Genomic DNA, 14,148 nt, shown 5'->3' with positions numbered 1-14,148 from the left:
AGAGTTCTCTGGTACAAGTACCCTGTGATATACATCCAGTTCTTACTGTGCAGTGTTATATCTATTGACTACTTAGCTATATATATAAGCTGGTCCAGTGCAGTATTATTGTTAGTGATAACCTCTGCATTGTATAACTGTGACTATATGTGTGTGCATTAGCTTGCTGAGTGGTTTCCATTTCGTGTCTCTCACTCAACTTGCTATCCCTATATTCTATAACCTGAGGGGGCTTGGTGCATCAGGTTTTATAATTATATAGGATTTTCACAAAGATATACTTTAATACGTATTTTTCTCTGTGATTTTAGTCACCATATCTCTCCTGTATCCCTGCTTGTGCTGACTACACTGCGCAGTGTTTGGGCAAGAGGTATTGTGCTGCTGACAATTGTACTGTGTTACCTGATACTGCAAGTTATATCATGTCTGCTTCTGAAGTTAACGGTTCTGGGGCTGAACACACTGCCGGTGTTGCTGAAGCCACAGATCCCTCTGAGGAGACCATAGCAGTTGTGGGCTCTGGTTCTGGGGGCTCCTTGCCCCCCAGTGGGACTGTGGCATTGGGGGTGCATAATGACCCACCGTGGGCTACTTTCTCCACGCTTCTACATACGCTAGTTACTAAACTAACACCCCCTATGGGACCTCCTATGCCGGTGCAACCGTATGTGGTCCCTGCAGGTAACCCGCCGTGGGCGGATAATTTGTCTGCTCAATTGAAAAAGTTGAACCAGTCCCTGACTACTAAAAAGTCTGACCCTCGCTTGCCTAAGACCAAGGGGTCCTCTAAGCGAGCTCTTATCTCCTCGCAATCCACTGCTGTCACTGACACCTCGTCTGATGAAGATGGCGCTTACACTGACCCCACAGATTCTGACACAGATACTGCTGAGGGGGAGGGTAGTTCACATGTGAATGTTCCTAATCTTTTGGAGGCTATTAAGTTGATTTTACAGATTACAGATGATCCCGAGCCATCCGCCCCTCCTAAGAAACCAGATAGGTTCAAGCGTCAGAAGGTGGTTAAACAAGTTTTACCTCACCCTGACGGCTTCAGTATGGTATGCCGGCGGTCGGGCTCCCGGCGACTAGCATACCGGCGCCGTGAGCCCGACCGTCGGCTTACCGACAGTGTGGCGAGCGCAAATGAGCCCCTTGCGGGCTCGCTGTGCTCGCCACGCTACGGGCACGGTGACGCGCTATTTTATTCTCCCTCCAGGGGTGTCGTGGACCCCCACGAGGGAGAATAAGTGTCGGTATGCCGGCTGTCGGGATTCCGGCGCCGGTATACTGTGCGCTGGGATCCCGTCAGTCGGCATACTGAAGACCACCCACTCTCTCCACCTAGTAGATATACGTCAGGAACCCTGGGGAAACCCGGGAAAGAAGTTTGTGCCTCAAAAGAAGATGCTGGCTCGCTATCCCCTCACGCCAGAGCTGTCTAAAAATTGGGAAACGCCTCCTCCAGTAGACTCGCATGTGGCTAGGATGGTGGTTTCCTCAGCTCTACCTGTCACTACCGTCACGTCTCTAAAAGACGCTGGTATCCTAGCAGCCAAGGCCTCTACTACATCAGTCCTGGCACGCCGGATATTGTGGCTGAGATCCTGGTTATTGAAGCATGGGCCCTAGAGTTAGAAGCTGAAATCTCTTCTGACAATGCTAGAGAATGCTTGTCATATATTGTCACAGCTTCTCACTATATTAAAGAGGCGGCTTCTGATGCTGGTATCCTAGCAGCCAAGGCCTCTACTACATCAGTGCTGGCACGCCGGATATTGTGGCTGAGATCCTGGTCTGTGGATCTGGATTCTAGAAAAACCCTGGAGGTACTCCCTTTCAAGGGAGATATTCTGTTTGAGGAGGACTTAAATAAGATAGTGGTTGACTTGGCTACTGCCTGTCTGCCAAGTACCGCTCCTTCTGTGTCGAAGGCTAAACGTACGTCCTTTCGTCCTTCAGGTAAAGCAAAAGGTCAGGCGTACAACAAGCAGGCCAGCACTTCCAAACCTGGTAAGCCGAAGCCCAAAAGAGCCTGGGCTGCCCGTCAGCCAGCTTCCAAGACCGATAAGCCTACCGAATGACGGGGCGGGCCTCCCCCCTGGGGGATCCCAGGGTGGGGGGCCGGCTTCTAGGGTATACCCAGGAATGGTTGAAGACTACTTCAGATGCCTGGGTACGGGAAGTCGTCACTCGAGGTTACGCCATAGCCTTCAAAAACCGACCCCCTCATCGATTTGCCGGACAGACGTCCCGTTGGACCAGACAAAGGCAAACACTCTACATTCGGTGGTACAGACCCTCCTGGATACAGGAGTCGTAGTACAGGTGCCTCTTGCTCAGAGGGGCCGGGGGTACTATTATTCTCCGCTGTTTCTAGTCCCGAAACCGAACAGGTTTATGAAAGTTTCCAAGTTCCGTATGGAAACCCTTCCCTCTATAGTTCTGGCCTTGGAACCTGGGGACTACACGGTCTCCCTGGACATACAGGATGCTTACCTGCATATTCCTATAGCAGTGTCACATCAGCAATACCTGAGGTTTGCGATTGGCAACCTCCGTTACCAGTTTCGGGCGTTACCTTTTGGTTTAACTACGGCTCCGCGAGTCTTCACCAAAGTTATGGCAGTAAATGACGGTGGTACTCCGCCGTCAAGGGGTCAGGATACTGCCGTATCTGGACGACTTGTTAATCTTGGCATATTCCCCAGAACTTCTCCTACGTCATCTAGATTTGACTATACGGTTCCTGCAAGCCCACGGGTGGCTCATCAACTGGAAGAAATCCTCCCTGGTCCCTGCTCAGAGCATGGTGCACCTGGGAGCGCTATTGGACACTCACAACCAGCGGTTGTTCTTGTCTCAGGAGAAAGTCCTGAAGCTTCAGGACAGGATTCGTTGCTTCCTTTCTGGTCTGCAAGTGTCGATACATTCGGCGATGCAGGTGCTGGGCCTCATGGTATCAGCATTCGACATGGTGGAGTATGCTCAATTCCATTCTCGCCCACTCCAGAGGCTGATTCTAGCCAAGTGGGACGGCCTACCTCACCGGATCAGGTCTCACATGATCTCATTGACTCCGGAGGTCCGTCTGTCGCTGTACTGGTGGCTCCAGGACCAACGATTGTGCAGGAGCCGTCCCTTCTGGATATCCGACTGGGTCCTGTTGACGACAGATGCCAGTCTCAGAGATGGGGAGCGGTGCTGGAGCAACACTCCCTTCCGGGTCGGTGGACCAAGGAGGAATCTCTCCTCTCGATCAACATTCTGGAATTGCGGGCGGTCTTCAATGCAGTGACCCTGGCCCAGCATTTAATTCAGAACTCTCCTGTTCAAGTACAGTCGGACAACGCCACCACAGTGGCTTACATAAACCATCAAGGCGGCACTCGAAGCCGTTTGGCAATGAAGGAAGTATCACGTATTCTACATTGGGCGGAACGCCATCTACCGGCCATATCGGCAATATTCATTCCGGGAGTCCTGAATTGGGAAGCGGACTTTCTCAGTCGTCGGGACGTACACGCCGGAGAGTGGGGCCTCCATCCAGAAGTGTTTCAACTCCTAGTGGAAAAGTGGGGCCTTCCAGACGGGGATCTGATGGCGTCTCAAGGTTCCGGTCTTCGGAGCAAGGACAAGGGATCCTCAAGCAGCATTCGTGGATGCACTGGCGGTGCCGTGGAGGTTTCGGCTGCCGTACGTGTTCCCTCCGGTGTCACTCCTGCCCAGGGTAATTCGGAAGTTCAAGCAAGAAAGAGGAATTCTGCTTCTCATAGCTCCAGCGTGGCCCAGAAGGCACTGGTTCTCAGACCTGCAGAGCCTATCGTCAGAGCGTCCAATTCTACTTCCACAACGCCCAGACCACCTCGTGCAGGGCCCTTGTGTCTAACAGGAACTAGCTCGGCTGTCTTTGACGGCGTGGCTCTTGAAGCTTCCGTCTTAAGGACTAAAGGGTTTTCTGAGGCGGTCATTCAAACTATGTTGCGGGCCCGGAAACCGGCTTCTGCTCGGATTTACTATAGGGTCTGGCATTCTTACTTTGTTTGGTGCGCAACTAACAATTATGACGCTTCCAAGTTTAGTATAGCCAAGTTGTTGGCCTTTCTTCAGCAGGGCCTGGACTTAGGCCTGCGTCTGGCCTCCCTCAAGGTTCAAGTATCTGCCTTGTCGATGTGATTTCATAGGAAGATTGCGTCCTTACCTAATGTGCATACCTTTACTCAGGCTGTGTTGCGTATCCAACCTCCCAATGTCCCGCCTGTGGCTCCTTGGGACTTGTCGGTGGTTTTGGAGGCGTTACAAGAATCTCCGTTTGAGCCTCTTGGTTCAGCTGATCTTAAGTGGCTTTCCCTTAAGGTGGTGTTTCTGCTGGCTTTTGCTTCAGCTAGAAGAGTGTCGGATTTGGGTGCCTTGTCTTGTAGTGCCCCATATCTGATATTTCACCGTGACTGGGCGGTTCTTAGGGCTCGTCCAGGATATTTACCTAAGGTGGTTTCTTCGTTTCACCTTAAACAGGAGATTGTGGTTCCGCCACTTTTTTCTCCTGATCTGTCTCCCAAAGAGCGGTCTTTGGATGTGGTACGGGCTCTCCGTATCTATGTGAAGAGAACTGCTTCTATTAGAAAATCTGATTCTCTCTTTGTGCTGTATGGATTTCACAAACGGGGCTGGCCTGCTCACAAGCAAACTTTGGCCAGATGGATTAGAATGGTGATTGCACATGCTTATGTGAGGGCTGGTCTATCAGCTCCTGCTCACATTACAGCCCATTCTACTCGGTCTGTTGGACCTTCTTGGGCAGCCCGCCTTGGTGCGACGCTTGAACAATTGTACAAGGCGGCTATGTGGTCCTCTGTGAACACGTTAATGAGGTTCTATGCCTTCGATACTGCCGCTTCCCAGGATGCTTCCTTTGGACGCCGGGTTCTTGTGCCCGCTACAGTGCTTCCCCTCCCATAAGGAACTGCTTTAGGACATCCCCTATGTCTTTCCTTGTGGAGCCCAGTATACCCCGCAGCAGAAAACGAGTTTTATGGTAAGAACTTACCTTTGTTAAAACTCTTTCTGCGAGGTACACTGGGCTCCACAAGGCGCCCACCCTGACGCACTTAGCTTCTTTGGGTTGGTATGGCATTAGCCGCTGACACTTCTCCTGTCGTGAGAGTGTGGTGTTTGTGGCTACTAACCGTTGTCGTCTTTTCCTGCTACTGCATTGGACTGGTTAACTAAAAACTGAGCTCCTGTGCAGGGAGGCGTGGTTATAGAGGAGGCGGCGCTATGCATTCTGGGAACAGTCAAAGCTTTTTAGCCTGTTGGTGCCTCGGATCAAGATCCTACTCTACACCCCTATGTCTTTCCTTGTGGACACCAGTGTACCTTGCAGAAAGAGTTTTAGCAAAGGTAAGTTCTTACCAAAAAACTCGTTTTACATATATGTGCTCATACATCTAGCCTCAATACTCCATGCAGCGGGAGATGCCTTGAGCAAGTAATGATGGGTACACAACTCACCTATCTGACGATCGGTTAGTGCATACACACTTGTCCGATATATTGTGCCTGATATCACAACTGGATGGGCATTTACATGTGCCCACCCAGTTGGGAGGCCAGTCACCGGAGGCCTCTGCTGCAAGTCCACAGACCACTCATACATACAACACTTTGCGCCACTATATCGGCTTTCAGCTATGCTGCAGGGTCGACGCAATATTTCTGTTAACGACTGTGCTCACAGACATCTCGGGAGTACACACCCGCAGACGGGTCCTTGAGTGGCTGTGTGGCGTGACTGGAGCAATGATGTATGAGGACACATCTGTAATGGAGTCTGTAATGTGTAATATAAACTTTTATACTGAGCCACTGTAAGCCCAGGGGCACCCAAGACAGCATGTCACCTGTTCCCTAGGAAGTGGCTGCTGCTTTTCTTATCATGTGGATGGTAGGGGAAGCATCCTCCACTCCTGAATTTGAAAGAGTTGCCTGTGGTTATAACATCATTGCTGACAATTCCAGTTGGTGGTGTAGCGTGCATTTCTTTTTTTACCCCCACATTTTCTGTAATGTTTTCATAGTTGCTTTAATGATAATATTTTAATAAAGTAACACAAATCATGTGGAAGCATTGTCATTACTTTTCTTGCATTGTCCAGGGTTTTGAACCAATGCTTTGGTTTTGTGTTTTGTTTAAGTTGTTTTGTTTTCTTTAGAATTTCATGAGCTCGTTCCAGACAGCTAGAGAGGCTGTAAGCTCAGCAACTGCTCAGGCTGCAGAAAAAGCTGCATCTAGCATGAAGGATCTTGCAGAGAAGAGTTTCCGCCTATCCATGGACATATCCCTAAAAGCTCCAGTTATCCACATACCCCAGTCTTCAGTCTCCACCAATGTCATTGTTGCAGATTTAGGATTGATAAGAGTCCAAAATAACTTTACTTTGGTTCCTGGAGTCGGTTCTCTTCCTCCTGTCATCGACAAAATGGACATCAATCTGACAGAGCTAAAGTTATCAAGGTCTGATTTCCCTATAATGGCTTCTAATGTAATTGTTTTTCTGTGTGCTTGCTACTACAGGTTGAGTATCCCTTATCCAAAATGCTTGGGACCAGAGGCATTTCTCTATCGTCCTAGTGGATGCTGGGGTTCCTGAAAGGACCATGGGGAATAGCGGCTCCGCAGGAGACAGGGCACAAAAGTAAAGCTTTCCGATCAGGTGGTGTGCACTGGCTCCTCCCCCCATGACCCTCCTCCAAGCCAGTTAGATTTTTGTGCCCGGCCGAGAAGGGTGCAATCTAGGTGGCTCTCCTAAAGAGCTGCTTAGAAAAGTTTAGCTTAGGTTTTTTATTTTACAGTGAGTCCTGCTGGCAACAGGATCACTGCAACGAGGGACTTAGGGGAGAAGAAGTGAACTCACCTGCGTGCAGGATGGATTGGCTTCTTGGCTACTGGACATCAGCTCCAGAGGGACGATCACAGGTACAGCCTGGATGGTCACCGGAGCCTTGCCGCCGGCCCCCTTGCAGATGCTGAAGTAAGAAGAGGTCCAGAATCGGCGGCAGAAGACTCCTCAGTCTTCTAAAGGTAGCGCACAGCACTGCAGCTGTGCGCCATTTTCCTCTCAGCACACTTCACACGGCAGTCACTGAGGGTGCAGGGCGCTGGGAGGGGGGCGCCCTGGGAGGCAAATGAATACCTATTTTGGCTAAAAATACCTCACATATAGCCTCCGGAGGCTATATGGAGATATTTAACCCCTGCCAGAATCCGTTAAGAGCGGGAGACGAGGCCGCCGAAAAAGGGGCGGGGCCTATCTCCTCAGCACACAGCGCCATTTTCCCTCACAGAAAGGCTGGAGGGAAGGCTCCCAGGCTCTCCCCTGCACTGCACTACAGAAACAGGGTTAAAACAGAGAGGGGGGGCACTAATTTGGCGTTAGAAATATATAAAAAAGATGCTATAAGGGAAAACACTTATATAAGGTTGTCCCTATATAATTATAGCGTTTTTGGTGTGTGCTGGCAAACTCTCCCTCTGTCTCTCCAAAGGGCTAGTGGGTCCTGTCCTCTATCAGAGCATTCCCTGTGTGTGTGCTGTGTGTCGGTACGTGTGTGTCGACAGGTAGGAGGACGATGTTGGTGAGGAGGCGGAGCAATTGCCTGTAATGGTGATGTCACTCTCTAGGGAGTCGACACCGGAATGGATGGCTTATTTAGGGAATTACGTGATAATGTCAACACGCTGCAAGGTCGGTTGACGACATGAGACGGCCGATAAACAATTAGTACCGGTCCAGACGTCTCAAAAACACCGTCAGGGGTTTTAAAACGCCCGTTTACTTTAGTCGGTCGACACAGACACAGACAGGGACACTGAATCCAGTGTCGACGGTGAATAAACAAACGTATTCCTTATTAGGGCCACACGTTAAAGGCAATGAAGGAGGTGTTACATATTTCTGATACTACAAGTACCACAAAAGAGGGTATTATGTGGGATGTGAAAAAACTACCATAGTTTTTCCTGAATCAGATAAATTAAATAAAGTGTGTGATGATGCGTGGGTTCCCCCCGATAGAAAATTATGGGCGGTATACCTTTTCCCGCCAGAAGTTAGGGCGCGTTGGGAAACACCCCTTAGGGTGGATAAGGCGCTCACACGCTTATCAAAACAAGTGGCGGTACCGTCTATAGATAGGGCCGTCCTCAAGGACCAGCTGACAGGAGGCTGGAAAATATCATAAAAAGTATATACACACATACTGGTGTTATACTGCGACCAGCGATCGCCTCAGCCTGGATGTGCAGAGCTGGGGTGGCTTGGTCGAATTCCCTGACTAAAAATATTGATACCCTTGACAGGGACAGTATTTTATTGACTATAGAGCATTTAAAGGATGCATTTCTATATATGCGAGAGGCACAGAGGGATATTTGCACTCTGGCATCAAGAGTAAATGCGATGTCCATAACTGCCAGAAGATGTTATGGACACGACAGTGGTCAGGTGATGCAGATTCCAAACGGCACAAAGGTGTATTGCCGTATAAAGGAAGAGGAGTTATTTGGGGTCGGTCCATCGGACCTGGTGGCCACGGCAACTGCTGGAAAATCCACCGTTTTTACCCTAAGTCACATCTCTGCAGAAAAAGACACCGTCTTTTCAGCCTCAGTCTTTTCGTCCCTATAAGATCATATCTGCCCAGGGATAGAGGAAAGGGAAGAAGACTGCAGCAGGCAGCCCATTCCCAGGAACAGAAGCGTTCCACCGCTTCTGACAAGTTCTCAGCATGGCGCTGAGACCGTACAGGACCCCTGGATCCTACAAGTAGTATCCCAGGGGTACAGATTGGAATGTCGAGACGTTTCCCCTTCGCAGGCTCCTGAAGTCTGCTTTACCAAGGTCTCCCTCCGACAAGGAGGCAGTATGGGAAAAAATTCACAAGCTGTATTCCCAGCAGGTGATAATTAAATTACCCCTCCTACTACAAGAAAAGGGGTATTATTCCACACTATATTGTGGTACTGAAGCCAGAAGGCTAGGTGAGACTTATTCTAAAAATTTTTTTGAACACTTACAAAGGTTCAAATCAAGATGGAGTCACTCAGAGCAGTGATAACGAACCAGGAAGAAGGGGACTATATAGTGTCCCGGGACATCAGGGATGCTTACCTCTATGTCCCAAATTTGCCCTTCTCACTAAGGGTACCTCAGGTTCGTGGTGCAGAACTGTCACTATCAGTTTCAGACGCTGCCGTTTGGATTGTCCACGGCACCCCGGGTCTTTACCAAGGTAATGGCCGAAATGATGATTCTTCTTCGAAGAAAAGGCGTCTTAATTATCCCTTACTTGGACGATCTCCTGATAAGGGCATAGTCCAGGGAACAGTTGGAGGTCGGAGTAGCACTATCTAGGATACTGCTACAACAGCACGGGTGGATTCTAAATATTCCAAAATCGCAGCTGATCCCGACGACACGTCTGCTGTGCCTAGGGATGATTCTGGACACCGTCCAGAAAAAGGTGTTTCTCCCGGAAGAGAAAGCCAGGGAGTTATCCGAGCTAGTCAGGAACCTCCTAAAAACAGTGCATCATTGCACAAGGGTCCTGGTAAAAATGGTGGCTTCCTACGAAGCAATTCCATTCGGCAGATTTCACGCAAGAACTTTTCAGTGGGATCTGCTGGACAAATGGTCCGGATCGCATCTTCAGATGCATCAGCGGATAACCCTATATCCAAGGACAAGGGTGTCTCTCCTGTGGTGGTTATAGAGTGCTCATCTTCTAGAGGGCCGCAGATTCGGCATTCAGGATTGGATGCTGGTGACCACGGAGCCCAGCCCGAGAGGCTGGGGAGCAGTCACACAAGGAAAAAATTTCCAGGGAGTGTGATCAAGTCTGGAGACTTTTCTCCACATAAATATACTGGAGCTAAGGGTAAATTTATAATGCTCTAAGCTTAGCAAGACCTCTGCTTCAAGGTCAGCCGGTATTGATCCAGTGGGAAAAACATCACGGCAGTCGCCCACGTAAACAGACAGGGCGACACAAGAAGCAGGAGGGCAATGGCAAAAACTGCAAGGACTTTTCGCTGGGCGGAAAATCATGTGATAGCACTGTCAGCAGTGTTTCATCCCGGGAATGGAAACTGGGAAGCAGACTTCCTCAGCAGGCACGACCTCCACCCGGGAGAGTGGAAACTTCATCGGGAAGTTTTTTCCACATGATTGTAAACCGTTGGGAAATACCAAAGGTGGACATGATGGCGTCCCGTCTGAACAAAAAACGGGACAGGTATTGCGCCAGGTCAAGAGACCCTCAGGCAATAGCTGTGGACGTTCTGGTAACACCGTGGGTGTACCAGTCGGTGTATGTGTTCCCTCCTCTGCTTCTCATACCTAAGGTGCTGAGAATTATAAGACGTAGAGGAGTAAGAACTATACTCATGGCTCCGGATTGGCCAAGAAGGACTTGGTACCCGGTACTTCAAGAGATGCTTACAGAGGTCTTATGGCCTCTGCCGCTAAGAAGGGACTTGCTTCAGCAAGTACCATGTCTGTTCCAAGACTTACCGCAGCTGCGTTGGTCGGCATGGCGGTGGAAAGCCGGATCCTAAGGGAAAAAGGCATTCCGGAAGAGGTCATTCCTACCCTGGTCAAAGCCAGAAAGGAGGTGACCGCACAACATTATCACCACATGTGGCGAAAATATGTTGCGTGGTGTGAGGCCAGGAAGGCCCCACAAAGAAATTTCAACTCGGTCGTTTCCTGCATTTCCTGCAAACAGGAGTGTCTATGGGCCTCAGATTGGGGTCCATTAAGGTTCAAATTTCGGCCCTGTCGATTTTCTTCCAGAAAGAATTGGCTTCAGTTCCTGAAGTCCAGAAGTTTTGTCAAGGGAGTATTGCATATACAACCCCCTTTTGTGCCTCCAGTGGCACTGTGGGATCTCAACGTAGTTCTGGGATTCCTCAAATCACATTGGTTTAAAACCAGTCAAATCTGTGGATTTGAAGCATCTCACATGAAAAGTGACCATGCTCTTGGCCCTGGCCTGGACCAGGCGAGTGTCAAATTGGTGGTTTTTTCTCAAAAAAGCCCATATCTGTTTGTCCATTCGGACAGGGCAGAGCTGCGGACTCGTCCCCAGTTCTTTCCCTAAGGTGGTGTCAGTGTTTCACCTGAACCAGCTTATTGTGGTGCCTTGCACCTACTAGGGACTTGGAGGACTCCAAGTTGCTAGATGTTGTCAGGGCCCTGAAAATATGTTCCAGGACGGCTGGAGTCAGGAAAACTGACTTGCTGTTATCCTGTATGCACCCAACAAACTGGGTGCTCTTGCTTCTAAGCAGACTATTGCTAGTTGGATGTGTAATACAATTCAGCTTGCACATTCTGTGGCAGGCCTGCCACAGCCAAAATATGTAAATGCCCATTCCACAAGGAAGGTGGGCTCATCTTGGGCGGCTGCCCGAGGGGTCTCGGCTTTACAACTTTGCCGAGCAGCTACTTGGTCAGGGGCAAACACGTTTGCTAAATTCTACAAATTTGATACCCTGGCTAAGGAGGACCTGGAGTTCTCTCATTCGGTGCTGCAGAGTCATCCGCACTCTCCCGCCCGTTTGGGAGCTTTGGTATAATCCCCATGGTCCTTTCAGGAACCCCAGCATCCACTAGGACGATAGAGAAAATAAGAATTTACTTACCGATAATTCTATTTCTCGGAGTCCGTAGTGGATGCTGGGCGCCCATCCCAAGTGCGGATTATCTGCAATACTTGTACATAGTTACAAAAATCGGGTTATTATTGTTGTGAGCCATCTTTTCAGAGGCTCCGCTGTTATCATACTGTTAACTGGGTTTAGATCACAAGTTGTACGGTGTGATTGGTGTGGCTGGTATGAGTCTTACCCGGGATTCAAAATTCCTCCCTTATTGTGTACGCTCGTCCGGGCACAGTACCTAACTGGCTTGGAGGAGGGTCATGGGGGGAGGAGCCAGTGCACACCACCTGATCGGAAAGCTTTACTTTTGTGCCCTGTCTCCTGCGGAGCCGCTATTCCCCATGGTCCTTTCAGGAACCCCAGCATCCACTACGGACTCCGAGAAATAGAATTATCGGTAAGTAAATTCTTATTTTTGGATATCGGATTTTTCCGTATTTTAGAATAATTGCATACCATAATGAGATATCATGGTGATGGGACCTAAGTCTAAGCACAGAATGCATTTATGTTACATATACACCTTATACACACAGCCTGAAGGTCATTTTAGACAATATTTTTTATAACTTTGTGCATTAAACAAAGTGTGTGTACATTCACACAATTCATTTATGTTTCATATACACCTTATGCACACAGCCTGAAGGTCATTTAATACAATATTTTTAATACCTTTGTGTATTAAACAAAGTTTGTGTACATTGAGCCATCAAAAAACAAAGGTTTCACTATTTCACACTCACTCAAAAAAGTCCGTATTTCGGAATATTCCGTATTTCGGAATATTTGGATATGGGATACTCAACCTGTACTATAATACAGTCTAAATGAGAACTGATAAGTAAACTATGTAAAAAGTTCCGTTCAATGACTTTACTATCGATACCAATATTTAAACATTTTTGACAATTTCCACAATAGCCATTACATTATTTAGGGCCTTTTGTTGATCAGTTCAGCTGAAGAAATGTATATAATTTATAAACTACATTCTTTCTTGTTAGGACTACACTTCAAAGTGGATCTCCCCGACCAGAGCTAGAGATATTGCAGCCTGTTAATCTGCTTGTCTCTGTACAGAGAAATCTTTCTTCATCTTGGTATTCTCAGGTACCAGCTATACAGATTGCTGGAGACCTTAAACCCATGCAGGTATGGTACATCACAGATTTAAAATAATAGTGTTAAAGACATTGCGACCCAGTGATATAGACACATCACCACTGATTCTCACTCATTAGGACCCAAATGATTGAAATTATTCATATGCACAATTGGCATTAGAGATTGAATTTTAATGCTATTACGGAATTGTGCGGAATCAGTTCAGACAGTGTTATGTGTATTAGTCTAATTAGCAATGAGAGTAATTGCGCTTTCATTCTAGGTTGCTTTGAGTCAAGACGACCTTACAGTTCTAATGAGCATCCTTTTTGAGAACTTGGCAGAGACTCCATCCCTCTCAAGGGCAGCTCCATCAGCCAAAGTGGTTGAGAGAGTTCTAAAAGAGACAAAAGCATCTGGCCAGAAAACAGGTAGCTACAATTCCAGAAAGCGATCAAAAGCTGTTGCCAAAAGTATATAATTGGTGTGCTTATCTTATATCCAGGAGGCTCTATTTTCCGGCCTATATGGGGCTAATGTTTGCGTATTAGAATAATGGCATAATGGAACGTAGTATCATAACTAAGTCCATCATTAATATTTCTCTGACGTCCTAGTGGATGCTGGTAACTCCGTAAGGACCATGGGGAATAGACGGGCTCCGCAGGAGACTGGGCACTCTAAAAGAAAGATTAGGTACTATCTGGTGTGCACTGGCTCCTCCCTCTATGCCCCTCCTCCAGACCTCAGTTAGATTTCTGTGCCCGGCCGAGCTGGATGCACAATAGGGGCTCTACTGAGCTCCTAGAAAGAAAGTATATTTTAGGTTTTTTATTTTACAGTGAGACCTGCTGGCAACAGGCTCACTGCAACGAGGGACTAAGGGGAGAAGAAGCGAACCTACCTGCTTGCAGCTAGCTTGGGCTTCTTAGGCTACTGGACACCATTAGCTCCAGAGGGATCGACCGCAGGACCCGTCCTTGTTGTTCGTTCCCGGAGCCGCGCCGCCGTCCCCCTTACAGAGCCAGAAGCAAAATCGGCGGCAGAAGACTTCAGTCTTCACCAAGGTAACGCACAGCACTGCAGCTGTGCGCCAATGCTCCTCTGTACACCTCACACTCTGGTCACTGATGGGTGCAGGGCGCTGGGGGGGGGGGCGCCCTGAGCAGCAATATAAACACCTTGGCTGGCAAAATAATCACAATATATAGCCCCAGAGGCTATATATGTGATAATTGCCCCTGCCAGAATCCATAAAAAAGCGGGAGAAAAGTCCGCCGAAAAAGGGGCGGAGCTATCTCCCTCAGCACACTGGC

General features: G+C 48.5%; 1 protein-coding gene across 3 annotated transcripts in view; it reads left to right on the top strand.

Moving 5' to 3' along the window:
* VPS13C (vacuolar protein sorting 13 homolog C) overlaps positions 1 to 14,148 on the top strand; it is a 950,377-nt gene that overhangs the window by 568,561 nt on the left and 367,668 nt on the right. For all 3 annotated transcript variants that reach the window (XM_063926503.1, XM_063926502.1, XM_063926504.1), the window contains 3 exons: positions 6,216 to 6,517; positions 12,733 to 12,880; positions 13,116 to 13,263. In XM_063926503.1, the coding sequence (XP_063782573.1) occupies positions 6,216 to 6,517; positions 12,733 to 12,880; positions 13,116 to 13,263 (598 nt within the window). The remainder of the gene's footprint in view (positions 1 to 6,215; positions 6,518 to 12,732; positions 12,881 to 13,115; positions 13,264 to 14,148) is intronic.

Source organism: Pseudophryne corroboree, chromosome 6 (genome assembly GCF_028390025.1).
Source record: "Pseudophryne corroboree isolate aPseCor3 chromosome 6, aPseCor3.hap2, whole genome shotgun sequence".
NCBI lineage: Eukaryota > Metazoa > Chordata > Amphibia > Anura > Myobatrachidae > Pseudophryne > Pseudophryne corroboree.
Note: the sequence above shows the minus strand (reverse complement) of the source record. Positions and strands in the feature narration are given on the sequence as shown.